Source organism: Meleagris gallopavo, chromosome 7 (assembly GCF_905368555.1).
Source record: "Meleagris gallopavo chromosome 7, MGAL_WU_HG_1.1, whole genome shotgun sequence".
Taxonomy (NCBI): Eukaryota; Metazoa; Chordata; class Aves; order Galliformes; family Phasianidae; genus Meleagris; species Meleagris gallopavo.
Window position 1 is genome coordinate 11486032 of NC_139410.1, and position 22701 is coordinate 11508732.

General features: G+C 39.9%; 1 protein-coding gene across 5 annotated transcripts in view; it reads left to right on the forward strand.

The window, feature by feature from the left end:
* The window catches only part of PLEKHM3 (pleckstrin homology domain containing M3), a 100094-nt gene that overhangs the window by 53157 nt on the left and 24236 nt on the right, over positions 1 to 22701 (forward strand). For 4 of the 5 annotated variants that reach the window (XM_085228022.1, XM_085228017.1, XM_085228019.1 and 1 more), the window contains exon 7: positions 14300 to 14457. In XM_085228022.1, the coding sequence (XP_085084148.1) occupies positions 14300 to 14457 (158 nt within the window). Of the gene's footprint in view, positions 1 to 13612; positions 13797 to 14299; positions 14458 to 22701 lie in introns of those variants that run through there. The other variant, XM_085228020.1, reaches the window with a different exon arrangement.

Consider the following 22701-nt stretch of genomic DNA (forward strand, 5'->3'; position numbering starts at 1 on the left):
AAAGGATTTAGTGTAATAACGATTTATCCATTTTTATATCATAGATAAATTAATCCATTAGCATTTAATTAAAGTATCAATTTAATTCGCATCAACTTTCCTGACTGTCTTGCTTCGGATGAACATACAGATATTGTGAAGAACTATGGGGAGGAAGAGTAGACAGTAGTTCCCATAGTAATGTAGCACAGGTTGTACAGTGAATCTGAGATGGGTGTAAAAATCCTTAATGGAAATGCTTCTTTGCAGCACACACAGTGAGCATGAGGAACTTTTTGCCACAGTAATATTACCAAGGCCCAGAAGTTTATAATCTTTAAGAGGATTAAGTATTCATAATGAGAATGTCCACTGTTGCACTTCTGAAACCTTATAATCTTTTAACCTTAAGTATAGACACATTACTTGTTGAGTGGATTAGGGCGATGTCTTCCCTATTGGCAGACATATCAGTGATTTCATCTTTCTTTGGCATACATAGTAGAGATTACAGCATCTGATAGGGTTTTGAAAAAGGTGAAAAATTGGTCTACAGAAGCATTTCCAATATAAAAATCTTAATGTTTCTGTTCAAGAATTTCAATCAATCTTACGTGAAGCTTACATTGCACCTAATTTGAGCCTAGCTTATTGTTAGAAAAGGATTAGAAGGTCTTAGAAGAAGCAAGAAGTGGTTAGGATTGGTGTACTTTTTCAAGCTTTTAATCTGCCCTGTACTTATTTCATACACCCTTTATGAGTGGAAAATTTGTGTGCTTTCTTTGTTTTCCTAGATTGAGATGGAGGAAGTTGGTGATGCTTTTTTATAGCATTTAGGAAAAAATCTGCTTGATAGTTTGTAATGAACTAGATCTGTGCTACAAAGTTTTGATAACACAGCAGTTTCTGCTGGGGAAGTGATAGGAAGTGGTACCTAACAGGCCTGTGCTAGTGAAAGCCAGTAGTGCACGTGTGGCTGCATTGATTGGCAAAACTGGATTTTGGGTAAAATACTTTGGGCTTGGTTAGAATTGTTACTGGAATAGGTGCATGTCCAAAACAAACACACACACACAATGGATATAGCAGTACTTTCGAAGTATTAGTGCAAACTCAGTTACGTAAATGAGAAAGTCTCTTGCTGGCATCATTTGTTTCATTCAGTGAATCAATATAAGATGTATCAGCTTAAACATGTATTTACCAAAAAGACTTACCCATGTAGCTGTACCAGCAGATCCTTCTAGGTTTAGACAAGCCCTTACTTTGCTTGAGGGGCAGGAGGTGGCAAATGAGAAGTGGAATTAAGGTTTTGTCACACCTGGCTATGCAATCCTGCTGAGATGGCTGAAAATTTGGCTTTCACAGTTTTCTGTGGGAGTTCACTGAGCTCAGCAAGGGCAGCAAAATGCAAAGCACCTCTCTCTCACAACTTCCATGGTTCACTATCCAGCATGGTAGTGAAAATGTTAGCTTTATGTCTCCAAGCTCCTGAACAAGACGTTTGACACAGTACGTGGAACGGATGCAAGCCCTGCTATGTGTTTCTGCCAGTACTCATCTGAACACAGGCTTAGAGACATTGCTGAGAGTAGAGCTGGCTTAAAGCAGTGGTGGGTTTTAATTGATGTGTCGGGTACAGCTCCTGCTCTTAAATATTTGGCGGGCAAGAGACAAGAGAGAAGTTTGTGTGATGAAGTGAGAAACATATGCACTGCTAAATTAATCTATGCATTTGTCTAGTTCTCATTCTGAGGAATAGGTGATATGGACTCTCTGTGCTGACAGCTTTCTCTGAGACAGGACATTTGTAGTTGGATTAAGGTAAGGTTGATCTCACTTTCCTATGTAGATGTTTAAAGTAATCATCTTGGACATGATAAAAATAAAAGGAGGGGAAACAATTTTGGAAGGGTAGTCTATCTGGCCTATTTTAAGTGTATCTTAGGATGGAAACAGCCTGCTTCCCTCTACTGCAATTGAAGAGAACTGGGGATCACTGTTCAGCTCAGATTTACATCTTAGAGTCATTTGCTGGTGTCACAGCAAGTGTATTGCGCAGTTTATATACATAAAGATTGTGAGTCACCTTGATAGTTTTGTACTTGAGCTATGTAAACACTTGCATCTTGGACCATAACAGCATAATGTTAATGGCCACATTTATGCCCTTATTTTTAGACCTGTGCCTTTATGATTGTCATAATTTCATTAGCAGAAGAATATGAAAATAATCCTAGAGTGGGAAAAATTACACAGTGTGTATTTCCATAGCTATTAAAATGCCTGCTAGCAATGTAGCAGTTATACAGTATGCTTTTCCTGTGGCTTCTTTATCACTCACTTCTGTCACTCCTTGGAGTTTGCTAGCACTGAGTCGCCTTTCAGCAGAACAGGAAACACTTCAGGTTAGCTGATAGTCCAGGTGTGTATGTAATTCCATAAGCTGCTGACAGCTTAGCTTGCAATTAGTGGTAATGGCAAGGGTTTTACTGGCATTTCCTTTTTACCTCGGTACTTCTGGGGAAAGGAGTTGTCATTGAGAATGGCTCGTGGTCAGGTGGAGAGCGTGGCAGAGTCGGCCAGGGTTATGGGGGCAGTGTTTGGGCAGGTGGCAACCAGAGGGATGAGTTCATCTGAGTTTAGTTAGGTGTGTTAAAGACTTGGAGGGGAAGCGTGGAGATATAGCAAGTTTGCTGATAGATATTTTTCATATCAGATCTAGGTTTGCAGCTGCTTGAGAGCAGAATTTTCAGCAAGCTTTATTAAACATATATGATGCTTTCCACAGGAATATGACATTTGTGTCACTTGTATTATGGGTAGCTTTCTAGTGTGGAACTGTTTAAAACAGCTCTGCAGTGGTACCAGTGGATTGCAAGAGCCTCTGAGATATCCAGAGTTCTTTTAATTTTATTAAGCCTCTAGAAGAGGAAATAATAATATACACTGTCTCTTTTCTAGTACTTGTTGATGCAGGCTGTTTTTTTTTATTATTATTTTTGCTTAGTTTTCCTCCTCACTGTGGGGAATGAAAGGCCTCAGTATTTTAGATCAGAGTCTAACCTCATTGCTGTACTTCTCATAAAATATCTGTGCAGAGAGGCAGCTGGGCATATCCCAAGAAGTAACATCCTTAGAAATAATTTCTCAGAGAAAGAAAATACTGTCTCAGGGTTATCTACTTGGATGAAAAAGGGATTAAAAAAGTCTGAATATAATTTGTACTTGCTGATTTTTTTCAGGTAGTTCTAACAATTTTCTAAGGATGTTGATTTCTTGTACTAAAATCATGAGAAGTTTCCTCCCTAAAATGCACTGATCCAGTCCTCTGAAACGCAGAAAAGTTTCTGGCTTTGTGATGTCATTCATGAAATGACGTCTTACTCAGTGGGCACATAGATTAAGTTAATGTCTCAGCATGCATGCCTGCTCAGTCTTATTTTAAAAAAAAGAAAGAAAGAAAGAAAAAGAAAAAAGAGAGAGAAGGAATACATATACCTCTGTCTGAATGCATATTTGCTTGTGTGAGTATACAGTCACATATGTTTTTTAAGCTGAGGAAAGTGCTTTCTGTTCTCTACCAGTCAAATTCCTGGTACTCTTTCAAGCTTGTTTGATTAAAACAGCCTTTAGCCTTTGCTTGAATACCTGTTTCTTAAAACAACCTATAATTCATCCCTGTGACAAGATTAGGAGAACTCAGGGTGTGACAAAATTGACATGTAGCTGCCTGGAAACCTTGGGGGAAGGAGAAAGGGAAGAGGACTAAAATGCTGTGAGTGCAAAGGCAGAAAGTCTCCTTGCAGGGCTGGCTCTGGAGCTGGCACTGCCACTTTCCAAGCATGCTATTTATACTGAGACAATGCCATCTTTTTCACTTGCCAACTTGAATTGAGAGACCTGCTGAATTTTCAGAATTTTCTTCCTTTCTTTGAGGAGTAGATGAGGGTTTGGAGGAACCTTGATTCTGCCTCCTGCTATAAATTCCCTTGAACTGAAGGACAAACCTTGTGTATACCCAAGTTTGTTCCACTCTCTCAACCCAAGTAAGACACTGTCTTTGCTTGTGCCCTTTCTCTAAATGTGCTTATTGCAGGTTAACAATATTTGTTCTTGAACTTGTTTTTGTTCTTCCTGCTCTTTCCAGTGTCTCTAAGAATTACAGTAGCTGGCTGGTGGAATATAATTTTAATGCCAAATAAAAGTGCAGTGTGTCAAGCACTCCTGCTTGGAAAAAACTGCCAACAGCAGATCTCTGCTGTCAGTGTGGACTGCCTGCGGACTGCAAGGAAGTCAAAGCTAGTCAGTGCTTTCTGTTTATTCACATTCTCACCCATTTCTGCTTCAATTTGATTTGTTTGGGTTATGTTTTATTCTTCTTTGCGCTGTTTATCGCCAGGTTTCCTTTTGGGATGCTTTCTGACCTGTGTGAGCAACAAGTTAGCACAGCATAATGTATGGCTGTGCTACGTGTCTTTCTTTGTGTCAAGGCCAGCACTGGCAAAATAGTGGTGTGTGTGTCAGAGTCAGCACTTTGCACTGGTGTCAGCAGCTGGTCAACAGAGACCTTGGCCTCACTTGCTCCCATCCACCCTGCTTTCACCCATGCTACTGGCTGAACAGGCTGTTGGGACAGCCAGGCATCTGCAAAGGCAGTGTAAAGGGAAAAGGAATGAAAGGGTGCAGTGGTGTCACCCTACTGCTGGGAGCTGGGATTGTGGCCTGTAGCATGGCTGTAGCAACCAAAGATGTGTTTTCAGCTAGCCTAGATCAAGTCAAACTGGGTCTGTACGCAACCAAAACATGGCATTTTCCCTCCCCACCCAGTTGGCTGCCTGTATGATGTTCAGTTCTAATACAGTCAGATCCCAAGCTGGAGCTGTGCTCTCCTGAGGTTACTCTTTTGTTCTGGTTTTATTTGTTTTACAGCAACACATAGAGTCTAGTGTGCATGCACACAGATATTAAGAAATCATTCTTCCCTTAAGTCACTTGCAATTTAAATAAACAAGGCAGGCAATCTGAAAGAGATGAATGGAAGTCTAAGTGGAGCAAGGAAACCTGATCAGACCTGTATATTACACAAAGATGGGGTAGAGCTGAGATCTGATATCTGCCTCCCTGGGGGTTTTATCTCATGATCATCCTTCCTCCTTTCATTTCCCTTTCCTCTAAACTAAAGATTAATTGTGCACTGAAATCATAATAAGAATTCACAGAGTTAAGAATATGGTGAACGGAAGGGAAAAAATCCTCAAGGAAATCAACAGTCCAGGAGCATTGTCTGTTCCCTATGTGGAAATGGCCAGTAATTTCCCAGCCAGGGAATGTTTTCCCTTTATCTGCTTTGCAGCTTTTGTTTATCCTTAGCTAAGCACATTCTAGCATTCTTGTCTCCAAGTCAGTGTTTTCATGGCAGAAGTACCGACTCTGCTGAAAGCTGTTAGAGAGACTCCATTTTACCCTTAGCGTTATAATGGCCAATCTCCGCGCTTAATAAGTATGTAAAATACTTGTTCTACAGTTAGCTGAGGGGGAAGGCAAGTGCTGTAGCCTTCCAGCACTCAAGCTACTCTTCCAGGCATGGAACAAAGATCATTCGTAAGAAAGAAATTAATTCATCAGAAAATGCTTTCTGAATTGCACGATACAAGAATTGGAAATAGAGCCTGAAATGAAGGCAGTTGACTGCAGCAAAAGAGCCTGAGATGGGTAGTAGGAAAAGCTTTCTGAATGTTTTGAGTGTTAGAGAATTGTGGAAACCGTGTGATGAGTTTTTAAGCAAGTCTGTCAGTTCGTTGGGCTGTAACAGAAAGAGTAAACTGGAGGTTTACATATCCAGCCCTATTTTCTTCAGTCATTAATAGTTCTTTCAAAAGCATATTTCTCATGTGCCCTGGAGGTGCTGGTGATTACTGGGTGTTTAGTCCTCCTCCACAAAATTCCCATCGATGGAATTTGGAGAGGGGTGAACACAGTGATGAATCAAAGCCAATCTGTTCTGAAGTTTTTTATTTTTTCATTCAGTGCAGGAAGTATGTTCTCTGTGATACTCGAGGCAAGGCTGAAGCTTACCTCGAGCTTGTTAGGAAATGCTCCATTAAAATCTAGCTGTCTGTAAAGGAATAAAAGGGAAACAACTAGGAACATGCAGAAATCTTGACTGTGGAAGATGGTGGAAAGCTGTGCACTGTTTGTTGACTACTCCTTCCAATAACTTCCGTCTTCCAGGCATTCTTGTGACACTAACCCCAGTAATTAAAGGACTCTGTGTTCCTTTTGTATATGGAATTGTATGAGTGAATGAACTTCATGTCTACTATCCTTTCTGTTTTTTCAGTGCCTCTTGGCCTTTTCATATCTCTTTGTATTGCATAAGTGCCTCTTGGCAAATTGTCTCTGTGTTTCAGACGGAGGCAAGTGTGCGTCTGGCCTTGAGAAATAATCATAAATTTTATTCTGTCAGGAAGAGAGGCCAGGACAATCCAGTTGAGATTTGAACCTACAGTTCAAGGTGCTCTAGCAATTTCATATCACTTAACCCATCCCCTCCAGGCAACGCTTGTGTCTGACATGTAAATCGGACTGGAGGAATAAATGGAACAGATTGCTGGTGCTCCTGAGTAAGGTTATGAGGCAAACCTGTATCTTTAAAGAGAGGGCCTTCCAATAAATGTTATCTGCAGAGAAATACATCAGCTTCTACATAAGTAGTTAATGTTACTGCTTTGGTGTTGGCTTATAAAACAGCTTTATCGCCTCCATGACGATAATGATTAACAAGCTGATTTACGAGGGTGGGGTCACAAAGCCATTTGGTGAATTTAGCTTGTCTCACAGTGGCAGTGAGATCTGAGTTTTACAATGTTTTCACCACTTTAACTGGAATACTTAACCCCAATGGTAGGGCTTTTAGACAGAGGAGTAGCAACAGATACTGCTCTATAACAAAGCTTTTCCTCCTGCGTTTCTGATACATGAGGAAAATATAGATCCAGTTCAGAGAGTTCTGTCTCTCTCTGGGGTTTATTCCCCAGTTATACTTCCACAGTGTAGTGACAGTGTTCCTGGTGCCTGTGGTTGTTGGTTGTCCCTTCTGTCTGAGCTCACAGAATGTTACAGGGGTTTGTAGTTTTCCTTCTTGCTCCCAGACTGTAGAAAGTCTGTGTAAAATATCCTTCACCTGATGATCTCCATTAACTTGCATCTTAACATAAGAATTATCTTTTTAAACAACTTCTGATTTTGCTTTCATTATTGTATGTTGGAAAAAAAGGCAAAAAAATACAAACAGTTACATTAATCCAGAAACCTTTGATGTGATACTTTCATCGTGGCACTTTTTAGAATTCAGACTTCTTGGCCTTGGCAGTGTTACATACTGAGCAGAATATTATATCTGAAAGATCAGCAAGCTGTATCCCCTCTGCCACCTGTCTTGACACAGTCTTTATGCAGATGATTGAAGATACTTAGGATCTCCATGCTATGTAAGCGTTTACTACACTTTTTTCTTTTTGAGAAGTTGATAGAAATACACGGACAGGGTTGGAAGTTTGATGATTCTCGCAGAAATGCACATCGTACGGACTCCTGCAGGGATGGAGGTCTTCCTCCTTACCTGTTACTATTTAGCGTGCATTGCTGAAAGGTGCCCTGCCCTCAAAACAAACACACACTCCCTTGAGAAATGTTTGAAAACTGTACTGCTTTTTTTTCTCTTCTCCAAAAAGTTCATCACATCTGATAGATGGGAGAATTAATTTATGTGGCCATGATGCAAGGGCTGTTTGGTCCTGGGCTAATAGGTGGGCAAGAGGTTACAGAGGCGGTACTTAAAGCGATAGCGCCTTATAGCTGACTCAGTTTTTCCTTTTTTTTTTTTCCCCCTACCTCTAATTCCACTTAAAACCCTTGGAATTCCCCTTTGGGAATAAAACAGGCTGAGTTTAGAGGGGACTTCTATCCTTATCTAATCTGCATTGATTGCTTTCCTGTGACACCCAGGCAGAAACTGCTATTACATCTTTTCTAATTTAAATAACTGTCACTTAGGATCTGGAGTAAACTCTAACAAATTATTTTGCATTAGGGCTTTTTTGAATGCTTTTTTTTTATTATTTTTTTTTTGTCTTTTTCTGTTTTCCAAACAGAGTTCTAAAAGCTCTAAGTTTAGGTCATCATCTCTGAATTAGAAGGAATTTAGAGATTAATTCTGCCTCTGTACCTTGACCATTCACTTTCTCGGTTTTTTTTGTTTTGTTTTTTTTTTTACTGTGAAAATGTTCGTATATTGCGACATTGTGCTCAGAACATTGCTCTTCTGTGGGATTAGTTTGTGCAACCCTCCTTCATGCAGGTAAGTATGTTCTCATATGAGCAATCTTTGTTGACCAAAAAGGGAAGTGACTTGATTCCACTCTGCTGCCTGTAATGGGCTGTTTTTTTTGCTCTCCTGTAGTGTATTGCAGGGTAGGAAAGTTAGGATTGAGATTAGGGTTGCAGGGGTAGGGGCTCCAGAGGTGAATTTCTGTTGGCGTTATGCTCAGCCTGGAAAGCTGGGATAAGAGAGGGAGTCAGGATAGAGCTGTGGCTTGGCATCTGCTGGGGAAAAGTGAACTGCCTCTGCTCTGGTGCAGGTCAGGCTTAGGGGCTCAGAAATATGTTGGGAAAGAAGGGGACAGAAATACCAGTGAAAAGTTCTCTGTTGGCAACAGCCCTACTGTATGTATGGTAGATACGAAGGATAGTTTCTCTCCCTGTGGAGGATGTTGTGACCCCCATTCTTATTCTCTGAAAACAATGCTTGTTGTTTCTGAAAGCATCATCTTGATGGAGCAAGGTACATTTAGTCTTTTTATAGGGGAGAATGAGGGAACCTCTAGAGGCCAGCAGCTCTCCTGGTAGGTAGTGAAACTTTGACTGATCACACATTGCCCTCATGATCATGCTAATGTGATGTGTCCAAAGGGATTTCAATTTAAACAGTAGCCCCTACTGTCTTTCATCTTCTGTCTTCTTGCTGAATCAGAAAAAACATGCCTGTGCATCGTGGCCAAGGCTCATAGCCATTGCCAATATTGTCTGGTCTGCAAGCATTAGGCAGACCCCTTGTTTTCCCTCCTACCTCGTTTATATAGACCTTAATTGTGGTTTACGCTGCTACCCTACCAACCAGTGCCACAAAGATATACACAGACGAAATCTCAAATTATTTTTATTTGTAGGTTTGTCTTGTATGGAAGGCTGCTGTTTAGAAATCATCTAAAATAATTGTCCCAGCATCCTTTTGGCATGTTTTCAGATACTATGCATCCCACTTTGATTTCTCACTCTGCTGCAGATGTGTCCCTGCCTTACTTCTTGCTTTCCAGAACCACCCAACCTTCCCCAGGACCTCAGCTTTCCTGACCTGCATGTCAGAGGCTGGGCAGCAGAGTGGGTTGCTGCTCCTGTGGGCTCTCCTGGCTTTTCCTCTCCCCTCTGTAGCAGTCCTGTCACCTGAAGGTATGCTCTCGCTGGTGGTCTGCCTCCTTCAAAACATGGAGTTTGTCCTGTTTAGGATTAGAGATTAAATATGTGGTTAGCTGGTGTAAAAAAGCAGTGCGCATTTGCTATGTCAAATTGCAAGTGCTTTGAGGGCGGGGCCCATCTTTTATGTATGTATGTGTGGGTGTGTATTTTCATACAATTCCTAACATGTGAGACATGCAGTCTGTATCTGTAATATGCAGAGCTACAGCGATAGCTCAGAAAAATGTTTTTCAGATCCTCTGAGGTAGACAGCAGTTCTCATTTGAATACTGGGGCTTTTCAGAGAGAAAACCTTAGGCTTGTGCCAAAGTATATTACAGCAGTGGTAAGCTAACTGTAGAAGCATGGCTCCGTGTTCATAATCCTTTTGGGATGGGTTCCTTGACCAGTTTAGGGAGAAGAAGCTATGTTGCACCCTTCGTTGATTGATGATCATCTTTCATGCTCAATTTAGGATAATTATAGCCTGTGCTAGAAATAATTTGGATTAGAAAACAGAGCTTGCTCTTTGTGTGTGCTGCAGCATCTGTATATAGAAGAGAATCTGAACTCAGCAACATTTCAGTTTGGTTTAAGCATGATGCTAGAGACAGGAAAGTATTTTTAAGCCTTTGCAAGCACATTTTGGGACTGCCAGTGTCAGTTATGTCAGTGAAATTTTTAGTTTCCGTTCCTATAGCCCACTATTAACTTAGTAAGTTTTGCACTAAATTTCTGCACTGCTTTTGAGATATAACAGACTGTTCTACAGTGTATAGTATGTGTAGTTTCAGAGTTTCTCTTAATGCTCTCTAGGTTGTGAAAATCCTAGGAACTTCACAGGGTTGCATGCAGTTTTGGGGAATGTCATTTGTGGGGCCAGCCATTTCCTTCTAGCTCAGATACTGAAAGGATTTGGACTCATAATTCTCATTAGATTAAATGAAATTAAGTAATTTTGGAGACCTAAATTCTTCCTGAGTGTATCTGATAAACAGGAGATGTGGTGAAGAGGTGGAGTATTGTGGTGGGATTGTGTGAATGGCAACATGTTGTGGTAGGGATAAGTAGGACGTGGAACACAAGTACTAACTCATTTCTGCTGTTCTGCTTTGGTGGGATCCAGTACAGCTGTCTTCCAGGTGCACAGGCACTTCCTAGCGATGTGAAATTTTGATTATTTAGTTGGGTTAAGTATGGTCTTATGGAGTAAACATCCTCCTATACCATTTCTTTTGATGTACTTTTCTGTTCATGGAGTGGGGTGCAAATGTTACCAAAGAGAGCTCAAAGAATGGATCATATACACTACTTTCTAGTTCCAATAGACCTACTAGCTGCAGGCTGTGAACATGACACTGCAATGTCAATGCTCTATGTATGAATAATAGCTGCAGTTTTTAGAGACCAAATTGAAAGACTTTCTCTTGCCCTACACCCTTTCATAACCAAAACATAATTTTCTCATGGTTTGCAATAACAACCATTGCAGCTAGGCTAATGGATGAGTTTTCCAGACCCACTGCATACTGCAGAAGAGACTTTCCCACTGTTGAGCTTGCCAGATGGGCCTGCCAGTGACTTGTAATAGAGTCATCAGGTTTCAGCCTCCACCTGAGAGCTGAATTGCAAGGACCACTTGTGTTTTTACTACAGTGACTCAAGTTACTTTGAATATGCATGAGAGCTGGACAGCTGCATGTCACCTTCTTCCTTCAGTGCCACAGTTCTGATTTGAGATTTGTTTGACTCTCGGCATTTAAAGCACTGCCTACTGTCTTGAAGTTAGAAGGGTTTTCTCCATGCTCCGTATGTGATCTGCTTATGGAGCAAGCAGGTTAAAAATTTCAGCTTCTTGTGAAAACTGAAATGTTCATGTTAAAGCTTAGGACTGGCTTCAGTGGAGAGAACAGACATGTGCTGGGTTAGACTGCAAGCGAACTGTAGAGTCTCTGTCCTTTAAAGTCTTTATTAACAGATGTAGCAATAAAGAATGACACTGGATCCACCAGGATGTCCTCCTGAGGATTTTTTCCATATGATTTTCTTTATATCTAGCTGGTACATTACATTTTTTTAACACACATTCTTTAATCACCTGTATTTCCTCGAGACTTAAGACCTGGTTCCAGCATCAATTTGGAGAATATCCTTGTACTCTATCATCATGGTTCTGGCATGTCTAAACTGACAGCCCTGGGCACCTGGCTGTCATGAGGGTGCTCAGTCACAGGAGAAGGTTTGACAGTGTTCCCTTTCCCAAAGCTATAAAAACGGTGGAAGTGGTACCATGAAACTTCTCCTGGGGACAAGAAATAGAAATATCCCCTTTTGCTTGCTGAGTTAAACAGAGATGAGGATTTTATTAGGTAGAAACACGAATGAGAAAGTTGTTTCCTGTACACAGCCTTGAAGTCTCTGATGAAGTAAAATGACATGGAATTTGCAGATGCTAAAAATAGTGGTAATATCAGTTTGATGTTGCATTTTGTCTTCCTCCTATAATAACAGTAAAATTGCCTGTAATTCACATTGTAAAATTGACATGCAGAGTTCTTTGAAGATAGGATCTTCATTGTGTGTCTGCAGTGGCCAGAGTTACAAACCAACCCACTACATTGCTATGCCAGGCCATACAAATAAATAAATAAGAATGAATAACACCATCTCCTTGGGGGCTGTCAATCCGTCTTGAATGTGAGCTCTTCAGCACAGGAAATCTTTGTGCTTTGTACAGACTTAAATTTGCTCCTGGTGCTTAAGATAGTAATAGATTATGTTAATTTGTACATTACATTATGTAAAATGTGAATTTAATCCAGAGATTTAACACTGAAGTCCTTGCTGACAGTGACATTAGTACAGGTTTGTAGAATTTACTTGAGGCTCTGTTTTCAGCCTAGCATTTTAACCGAGCTCTTATAGCCTGTCAGAAGTGATTGCTATAGTGTAAAACTGCTTTGGAAAATATGTATGAATTGTGGTTTACTTATTATCATTGTATGCATATTTCATCTGTCACTACTAAGTGGGTCATTGTAGCAGTGTCACCAGCTGGGTAGCTTCACTGTTTCTTTCCTCCTGTTTCCTCAATTTTGTGTCTTTCCCCTACTCCTCACTTGTTTGATTTTCTGACCCTCTGTAGCTCTCCAGGCTACAAGCAGAAAAAAATATTTCTTCAAAATGAAAAACAAAACCCATCCTGAGGGAGCTAAAATAGTGTCTGCCCATCTGTTATAAGGTTAGAAATATCACTACCTTGAACTGTGGCTCCATTTGCAGCATTGTTTATATTCTACTTGAAGGGGATCTTCCTACACCAGGATGCAATAGGAACGTCATTTTTCCTCTAGCACGAGCAGATGTCCTATCTGCAGTACTAGCAATAACAATGTTGCTTCCTGTTGTTGCAGTTGCTGTTAACAGGCTTGAGCTGAAAGCTAAGGACGCACATTTCAGCCGTTCAGAGCCATCAGCATCAATGCTGCCTATGCACCTTTTTTCCGCTCCTTAACAGTTGATGTCTTAGCTAGTGGGCAGGATACTGCCCTAGAACACAGATTTCCTTGCTGCTTAACATAGGGGAGGAATGCTTCTGAAACCTCTGCTGTTCTTCTCTGCCTTGACCTTTGCTTTCTCAAGATCGGTTTATACTAAACCCGTTTACAAGTCATACGTTACATACTGAAGGAAAAGGCACCTGAACTAAATATGACACATATTTAAGTGTAAATCTCCCTACTCTTAGTCTCCAGGGCACAGTGCTGTAAAAACCTTCAAGCAGCAATTAGTGCATTCTTTTCCATTTTTTTACAGGATGTCACTATCAAATCTCATGACACATTTCTATCACTGACCTGGCAGGCTGCCATTCAGACCACAGGAAGTCCAGGAGTAAAGAATATACACTTAGGGCCTTATTCCATCTTCATTATTTCAGACATCAGCAGAATTCTTTAAAGTCTCTGGAGACTCAATCTGAATGGAAAGTATTTTGCCTGAATAGTACCCCTTATAGAGACATTGTCACTGAATCTCAAATTTAGATGAGTGTTGTGGCTAGTGGTTTAATCTATACTACATGGTAGTTTTTTTTTTTTTTTTCACACAAACACAGGCAGTGCTAATCACTTCTAATGGCCTAACAACGTTGTCTGGCAGTGAGAGACTTCTTGATTCTGAAAGCAGAACACTGGAGGGAAAAAAAAAATACTTCCTCCTATTCCAGAGTTTATCTGAGAACGTATTCACATTGACAGTGAGGGAAATAATGTATTTTAATGACAACCTTACTAAAGCAGGTAAGCCAGGATTCTGTGCATGAAAAATATGCAAAAAAAAAAAAAAAAAAAAAAAGACTGTACATTGGAGGTAAAGGAGCAGAGACAAAACTGTGATTTGTGCATAAAAATTAACAGAAATTGAAAATCATACGTGTAAATCAGTGTCCATATGCTGTTGGTTAGATGATGTGGAACCTTAAGTTCTTTTCCTATACACTCTTCTGTGCTGCAGCGTGTGAATGCATTGTTGCGCTTCAAATGGTTGCTAATCTTGTGTGTCACTGCCATATAGGGACTTAAAGAGATGGTACCTTTTCCTCTCTTTCACATTTGAATCATTGCCAGTTCAATGGCTGCTGCTGTCACTTGTGATTTTGTGGAACTATAACAGTTGGGAAAATATTTTGTTGTTATACTATCAAGCTGTATGTATACAGCTTGTTTCTATATTAATGTTTTTTTCAGTCTTTCAGGATGTTCTGGTCATTTTTATGGACTCATACAATGCCATCTTATTTCAGGTTATTGAAGGAAAGCTGGCTCCTTTCTTGGGGAAGGTGATCAAGTTTGCCACCTCTCATGTGTATAGCTGCAGTCTCTGTAGTCAAAAGGGATTCATCTGTGAGATTTGTAACAACGGAGAAATCCTTTACCCCTTTGAAGATATTTCTACAAGCAGGTACTGCAATTAAATTAACATTTGATTCACCTAACATATCCTTGTGGTTTCTCAGCCTTATGACGTCTTTTTTAAATAACTGGGGTCTGGATTTGACTAATTCACATTCCCATGCAACTGCACAAGATTCTTGGCCCAGAGAGGCCATAGGCTTGGAAGTATATGGGAAGAACTACCTCCCAAAGCACTGTAAGTTTCAGAACAGCTGCTTGAGATGGGAAGATTTTCCAGTAGAATCACATCATGTCATTTATTTGAAGTTTTCTGAGTTTGCAAAATGTCTTAAAACACTAAATGGATTCTCCAGTGTGATCATAGGCATCTTTCCAGTACCTGATGTCACTGGCCCATAATGTACTGAGACTGTATGTTGTAAAGCAGTAGCCATCTATTCTGGAACATTTTCTCTGTGAAATGTTATGGGTAATTCTTCATTTTCACTGTGCATATTCCTCTTTGTATGTATGCAAGTTTTTTTCTTGTTGTTTTTTTGTTTTTGTTTTCCCCTTCCTTTAATGACAGCTCTTCTCAGGTAGTTACATAATATATGTAAGTGTATGCCCAGCCCTAAGTTAAATCCACAAACATTTATTTCATCTTGAATGGAGTACTGGATGCCAGATTAGGGGCAGAAGTTGCATAGATCTAAAATCAAAATGCAGGAAATTAGAGTAGACTCAGCAGTGCAGCAGTATTACTATTCTTTTTCAAACATATCTTGGATTTTAAGTAAAGGGGGATTTTTTTTCTTTTTTAACTCAGCAGAAAGACTGTATCTGACAGCACCACATTCCTCCACAGATAAATACTTTTTGGTTGTTTCAAAAATAGTCATTATAGTTTGTTCTCTAAAGAGTTCCACTGAAAAGAAAAAAAAAAAGGAAGGGCCACCTTTTGAAACAATTAGGAGCAGTCTCTTAAAAGGGTTTCCTTAGGAATCTGATTCCTCTGTGTAATGTTAAATTACAAGTAGCCAAGGATTCCTCTTTGGGGGTTTTCAGCCTGACCTGACTTTCAATGACTGTTTGCACATTCTTTCTCCAGATTCTCATTCTTCGAAATGCATTGACAAAGCTGGAAGCATAAACTAAACAAGGTGTGCAGCTGAGCTCTATAAACAGTTTTCTGTAAAGAATGTATGTGAGGGTGCTTGGTGAGATAGGCTGAGTTAAGAAGAGACTAGGATATATATAGCATCAGAGGCTTATTAAGACTGTATAAAAGGCAATTGAAGATTGATGCGAAAATGTAAGAGCATTTGAGAAGACAAGTTTACCTGAAGTATCTGTGTGATCTGCCTGGGGATTTTTGGTCACAAAAACATTGTTGGATGTATATTGTTTCCATACCCTTCAGCTGAGATCAGTCTTACTTGCAATTACAAAATTTAAAAACTTCTGGTATCAAAATAGTATTTGTCAGTAGTCCAGTGAAAGCCAAAAGAAGCTGCTTTAACTCCTATTTTTATGTGAATTAGAAACCAGAAAGGACATTTATTCATGTTTCACAAATTGGTTGATGTCATGCCAAAGACAACCTCTTCTTTAGTGATTTTAATTGAAACACAGTCGGCATGAATGGTTCTTCCATATTTCTCTTGTTTTGTCAGAGGTCATTTTACTTGCTTCTTTTTTACTCCTTATTGCTAAACCTTTTGTCCTTAGCATTTTCTGTTTCCCTTTGTTAGTTTTCTATTTGTGTTAGTACTCGTGTGGGCACATGCACATCTGTGAAGCTAACCAGATTATGACAGTCCCATATTTTCACTCTTTTCTGCCTTTAGGCTAGAGACAAGTAATAATGACAGAGGAGCTTGTGCACGTTACTGTGCAACTTCATCGTTGCAAAGCGCTGAAAGAAAGGCCCAGTAAGAGTTTTCACATTTGTAGCTATCTTCCATAGATCAGAGGAAAATCATGGAAATATTTGAAAGTGGGTACAGCTTTTCTAAACTTCACCTCTGTGTTGCATGTTTGAATAGGAAAGTCAGTTTGTTTGTGTGTCTGTGTTGAGCTGACATTTGTTTTCCTGGCTACCTCCCTTAATTTCTTTGCACTTTGGAGAAAAGAGTGGCAGCTGTCAGAGAGGCTAGTACCATTCCAAGATGGTTTTCAGATGACTGTTACCTTTCCATCTTTGTGGTGTCTTAGGTCACCTTTGAGAGTTCATTTCTCTCCAAAACCTTTCCCGCAGTTTCTAGAATAGTCTTCAGTAGGAATTTATGAAGGATGGGTCTTCTTTAGATATGTATATCTCAGAGAAAAGGGGGGGGGCCCTCTTGAGGGCTGGAGTTTCTCGTTGGTCAGGTTATTTGCTTAAAAGTAATTTTTGTCAGTCCCTGAGCAAACAGAGTGAATACCTGGGTTATGCACTCCTCAGGGTTTGAATACACATATATTACATACCCTTCTCTCACTAATCAGCATGACACATTCCTTTGTTGGCAAAGGTTCCAAAATAAACACAATCAGTTCACTTAATTAGCGTGTCTGTGGGCTGTGCTTGTCAGACTCTTTACATCCTGCTCAACAATACAGAGTAACAGTTTGCTGCCTTGAATGTAAGGGTGGGCTCACAAAGTCATAAGCTTTTTAATGATATTTCCTTTATGTGGCTTTTCTTGGGAGGTGGCCATTCTGCACAAAGCTTAATGAAAGCCTTAATTCAGTAGTTAAACAATTTTTTTTTTCTTTTGTAAATTGGCCCATCCTTTTGGATGCTTCTTCTAATCTGATTCCTCTGTCTTCCACTTTCCTCTTTTGTCTTTCTTTCAAGTATTTATATGAATTCATCTAGATTCTTCCTAAATTTCAAAAATTATGCTTCTTTCTGAAGACCTTTACGTTGTAAAGTTTATATTTAAAGCCTACTGAGTTAATTACACATTTCAAGGAGCAAATAGCCAGCTAATGTAAACTCTCAACATCTATGAATGTTGATTGCTGGAGGTCTGGCAACCTTAGCAATCTGAACATCAACCTCCTGTTTTTATGTCTTCAACTAAATTTGCTTCAGGCTAAAATTTTCCAAATAAACTTATTTTTTCCGATCGTGTTGCACATTTTATTTTTACAGATGTTGTGAAATGAGCTTAAATATTTCTGGTTATAAACATATTTATTAGAGCAGTTGAGTACTGCCCCTCAAGTTTTCCTAGTATTGCTCATTCTTCATTAATGTAGTATATCTTAAAATAAAAAGTAATGGTAGAATGGAAAAAAAAAATCTGCTTAGTGATATAGTTGTCTATGATATGTAGCCCCATTTGTTTTACCTAGAACATTCTTTAACAAGTGTTGTATCTTAAAAAATAATGAGAAAAATACCATTGGAATAAGAATGGAATTACTCATTAATATAATTTTGTCTAATTAAATAGTTGGGTAATTATGGTTAAGATTATTACATGCTACTGAGTTAATAAAGTTATGATCTTGCTTGCGTGCTGCTGTACTAGTGACTACCCTCATAGGTAACGCATTGTATTTCACTGGTAAATCTACTCACTTGGTTAAGGCCTGGCAAGTCAATTCCTTGCCTTTTATATTGTGCCTCTGGATGCACATGAACGATGGAGAGTGGTTCTTTTGTGTTTGTATTCATTTATCAAGGCTAAACTGTTTTTGCTTTGTGAAATTAATTTGTTCTGAAGATCAGTTAAGATATTTAGCCCTTTAAAGATACAAACCAGAAGACCCACGTTTAAAATAGATGTGCCACAGAACAGGCTATATGAACCAGCTTGGCTGCCTCTATGATCTTTGGCCACCATCCTGTTAAGAGCTATGAATGTACTTAAATTATATGTAGTAAAAAGTTCTACTAAGGGCTCTGGGACTGTGCTTAGCTTTATACACATGCCGCAGTTTTTGCAAGACTGCAGCTAACTGTGTTGCAGATGCTGTATTAGTGGACAAAAGCAACTCTGAGTATTTGTGAGAAAGTTAGATAGTAGGTGGAGAGGTTGACACATACAGCACAGGGCGTTTCCAGAAGATACCTTGGCAGAAGTGAAAGGCATCACTTGAAATACATCGTTTTCCCTATTGCTTTGGTGTGTATTGTGCTAGACAGCCCTTCTCTAGATCCGGTTCCCTTGAGCTGTGCTAGTATTTTAGTACTTGGTTTGTGAAGGAGCTGAATTCACTGGATGTTGATAGTGTAAAAAGCTTATTCAAAGTATCCTGAAGGGATCTGCTCAGCATAAAGAAATGTAGGCATCTAAGCAGATGCTAAATTATCTGCATGATGTAATTTCTATTGAGTCTGTCAAAATGGGCTAAAATCTGCTGGACCAAATCTGATTTTTGTCTGGGCAGATCATTGCAGTAACTTCATCTAGAATGCATTACAAGAAAGAATATACAGGCTTTTTGATAGAGCATTGTATTTTGAGTCTAGATTAGCTTTAGAAATCAGTTTTTCCTGCCTTGTATCAGATTAGTGTGAATTAGAAGGTTCTGTATAAAAGCAGGCACTTAATTTCAAGTAGGAAGGCCTCTGCACTGCTACCTGCTGCACTTTCCCCCAGGCCAGGCATGGCAGCCACCTCACTTCCTGTTTCTGCTTTATGACTTCCCTCCTGTGCCTTCTTCCTTGTTCTAGATTTCCCACTTGCTGTTCAAGACTTTCTAATTTCCTCTTCCTTCCTCATGCAGAATTCCCTTTTGAGGTAGACCTTCACCATCTTACAAGCAAGGCTCCTTGTATATCAGACACCAACTTTTCAAATATTCCTGAAAGTAAACATTACAGCTTTTAAGTGCTTGGAAATTTTAAGATTACTTTAAGAACTTAGGTTCCTTTTTTTTCCATCTAGAGTCCAGACAGATGTGTCTTCAGCATAACAGCAGAGCTATGAAATCTTAAGTGCATTTGCCTTTTTCTTAATAAAAGCAAAAATCCTAACTTATCACAAGATTTCAATACATGAGACTTAAAGAAAAATGCAGTACTGAAAAGTCATGTAATCAAACTGTGATGGTTAAGGGCAACAGTTGTTAATACAACTGTTGATTGTGTTACCTGGCTCTGCTTTTAGGTCTTCAACCAGTCTTTGGTGAATACATTAATAATAGGACAGTAGAGGAGTTTCAGGTCATGCTGTGGCAGCTGTCAGAGGCAAAAGGTATATAGGTCTAAGTTATGTCAATACTTGAATCTCTGTAGCATTTCTGCATTTTCAGTGGTTTGCAGGCAGTGCATATGTTGGGATTTTCTCCCTTCCAAAGTGGATAATCTCCAGTGACTAAAGTGTAATCACAGTATCATAAAAAATGCATTAATACTGTCCTTACTGTCTCTTTACAGATTTCTTGTGGATTGCTGTGTTTAGACCACATTACTTGGCTTGATATCTTTGGAGTTGGACAACTTGAGAGTGCAGGGCTGAGGTGGACAATCAGTCCTTAATTCTCCGGCTGGACAGAAATATGGAAATACATGTAGATACGTGCAGCATAAATCCCTGCAGCTGTAGCTGAGGGGGAGGAAAGTGCATCCCTAGCTCCTTAGTCTGGAGCACAGAGCTCTGTAGAGAGGAGTACTGCAGGATGTCTTTGCTCCTGCTTGACCCCACTGGTGTGCTTCAGTGTTGTAACTCAGCCTTTGTACACAGCTGTCAGAGGAGGATAGCAGGTGGTTAAATCAAACTATTCTGGCTCAGCCCTTGCCTGTAGCCAATTGTTCTGTGAGCATTTAAAATGAAGGCCTGATGGGCATTTTCTCTTCTCTGATTGTTCTGGGTCTGGTAAGAGAGGAATTGACACTAAGGCTTCCTCTGCTGCCAGTGAGACACAGTGGTTTTCTGTCCCTTCTTATGAGCTGTCTGCTTTTCCCCTCATTTATGAGGCTTTCATATCTCTCTCCACCTCCACTGAATGTAGTTGACCTTGGCAGAGGTTGCTGGCCTGAGGGAACAAGGGCACAGATGCAGGTGTGGATGGAGAGCACCTAGGGCACCATGGGCAGCCTAATCGGGGGAGAGGAAGAGGCTCATTCATTCACACTCCTGTCTGCTTGGGACGCTTCAGCAAGGGGATCACTCTGACCATGCTGGTTATAAGGAAGCGTTGAAGCTGGTCTTCCAGTTTTTCATGCAGAGACACTGGGTAGCATGTTATTCAATAATCTCAGTGTGGCATTTTACTGGATCAGCAGCAGTGTTGAGCATGGGCACCATGTCAGGCTGTGGTTGGGGAGGTCTGTGCAGCTGTTGCAGGGATCCAGACTATGGGTGTTCTCCTTGGTAACCCCCATCAGTGCAGGCTGGCAATCACTATAAGCCCCTTGCCGACTGCCAGCTGTAACTAGCACCAGCTCCCACAGAACATGAACTGGGCTGATGATTGGTGGCTGCATTTATTTATTGTCTTTCTGTGTGCTTCTGAGCCAGCCCAGAACCCAGCTGTTCCCTTATAAACAAGGAGCATCTTTAAGCTATGTAACCCCCTGAGAAGGAGGTATATAGAAATGAAAAATATGATTATGCTTTGGATTGCCATTTCTATTTGTGCTAGCTCCCTGAGCACTGAATTAATTGTTCAGAGTGAATTTGAATTTAAGTTGTAATTATTTCATATTTCAGGGATTGGGTAGGCTATAAGTGTGTCATAAAAGGCATCCTAACAAGATCCTTATAGGGACAAATCAATGCCATATCACTGCCAACTTTCTTCCATTCATTTACTACATCAGCGTCCTGCCTTAGGCAGGCTCGTTGCCATGGTTCCTAGGCAACTGTAATAATATTGTTGCACATGTATGTCAAGCATTGATTGTCTTTGAGGCTTTTTTTGTGTTGCAAGTGAACACAGTCTAATCCATTTTCTTTTTCCTTGTGTTCTGCTAAAAGTCTCTTAAGAGTTCTGAAGGGCACACCTGCAATACTCTCAGCTGAGCAATTCAGAAATACCTTGCAACCATGCACATGTGGATTATGGGGTGGTGTTCATGCTGGAATCTCTAGGCAAGTCTTCTTTAAGCAGTGGTTTGCTCTGCCAGTTGTCTTTTTAGTAACTGAGTTAAAGGTTGCTTAATATTTATGGTTCTTAGTGAAAGTATAACATAATTTAAGGGAAGTATAATGAACGACTCTGTTTTTTTTTCTTGTTTGTACCCTGCAAGAAGGAATTAAAACAGTAATCTGAAGAGATTTAGGCAATGAAGGGCTCCATCCTGCATCAAATCCTTACTGAAATTATTTTAAAGTAAATACTCAAAGTGAGTAAATTACTCATTTGAGTAAATGTGTATAAGGCTTGGCACAGAGGAAGTGGGTCTGCTGTGGAAAAAAAATAAGTATATAAAACTAGAAGGGAAAGGATGGCAGGTGAATATGGTGCTGCAGTGAGACAAGGGAGAGCTCTTTGCCCTTCTCTTGTAATTGCTTCTGGTTTACCTTAAGCAAGTCAGTTCACCTCATCTATTGTTTCACATTTGTGAAACAGGAATGGCGGTCTATCTGTCATCCGCTGTTTGTTCATTCCAGGGCTGAACAGCATAGCCATGATCTGCTTTGATTCCCAGCTTGGTATTTGGAAGCCAGACTGGCGCAGCCCATGTGCTGTGGTACTAAAGCGATCTTAATGAGCTCTGCCGGTCCCGGCATCTTCATCCCAACAGTCACAATGGTTATCCTCCCAACCTGTAAGATTCCTAGAAGACAAAACTCTTTCACATTATACTGTGGGTCATTAATTGATCATCTCAGTTTATTTTGCTGTTTAAGTTGGCACAATGTGGGGAGAAATAGAAGTATGATCAATTGGTAGAGCAGAATCTAGAATTACTTGATCCATAAGCCTGTGCAATGTGAGGGATTTACCAGAATTTACAGTTTACCAAAAATTGACATCCGTATGTTTCAAATGTCCAGACTCAGATAATAATGTGGGCATTTCTTCAGCACATAAGGAGTGGTTTTGTGCTTTTAATGTAGAAAGGCTTTTCTTTTGTAACTAGTGATAATAAGAAGAGCATTATAGTGCCTGTCTAGCTTGTCTGGCTATGGAGAGCTGAGGCCTTTCCCTTAACACACTTTTCAATGCAATAGAAATTATTTAGAGAAATGCATAGTTCTTTGCACTTACATTACTTCAGTTTTCAAGCAAGTAAAATATCATTAAAACATTAAACACCCTTTGTCATCTTGATAGAATTGGTCAAGTAAAAGAGAGAAGAGAGAAAAAATCAAAATAGGAAACTATTTCAGATGCTGTCTGAGGAGGATGAAAGTCATATGTG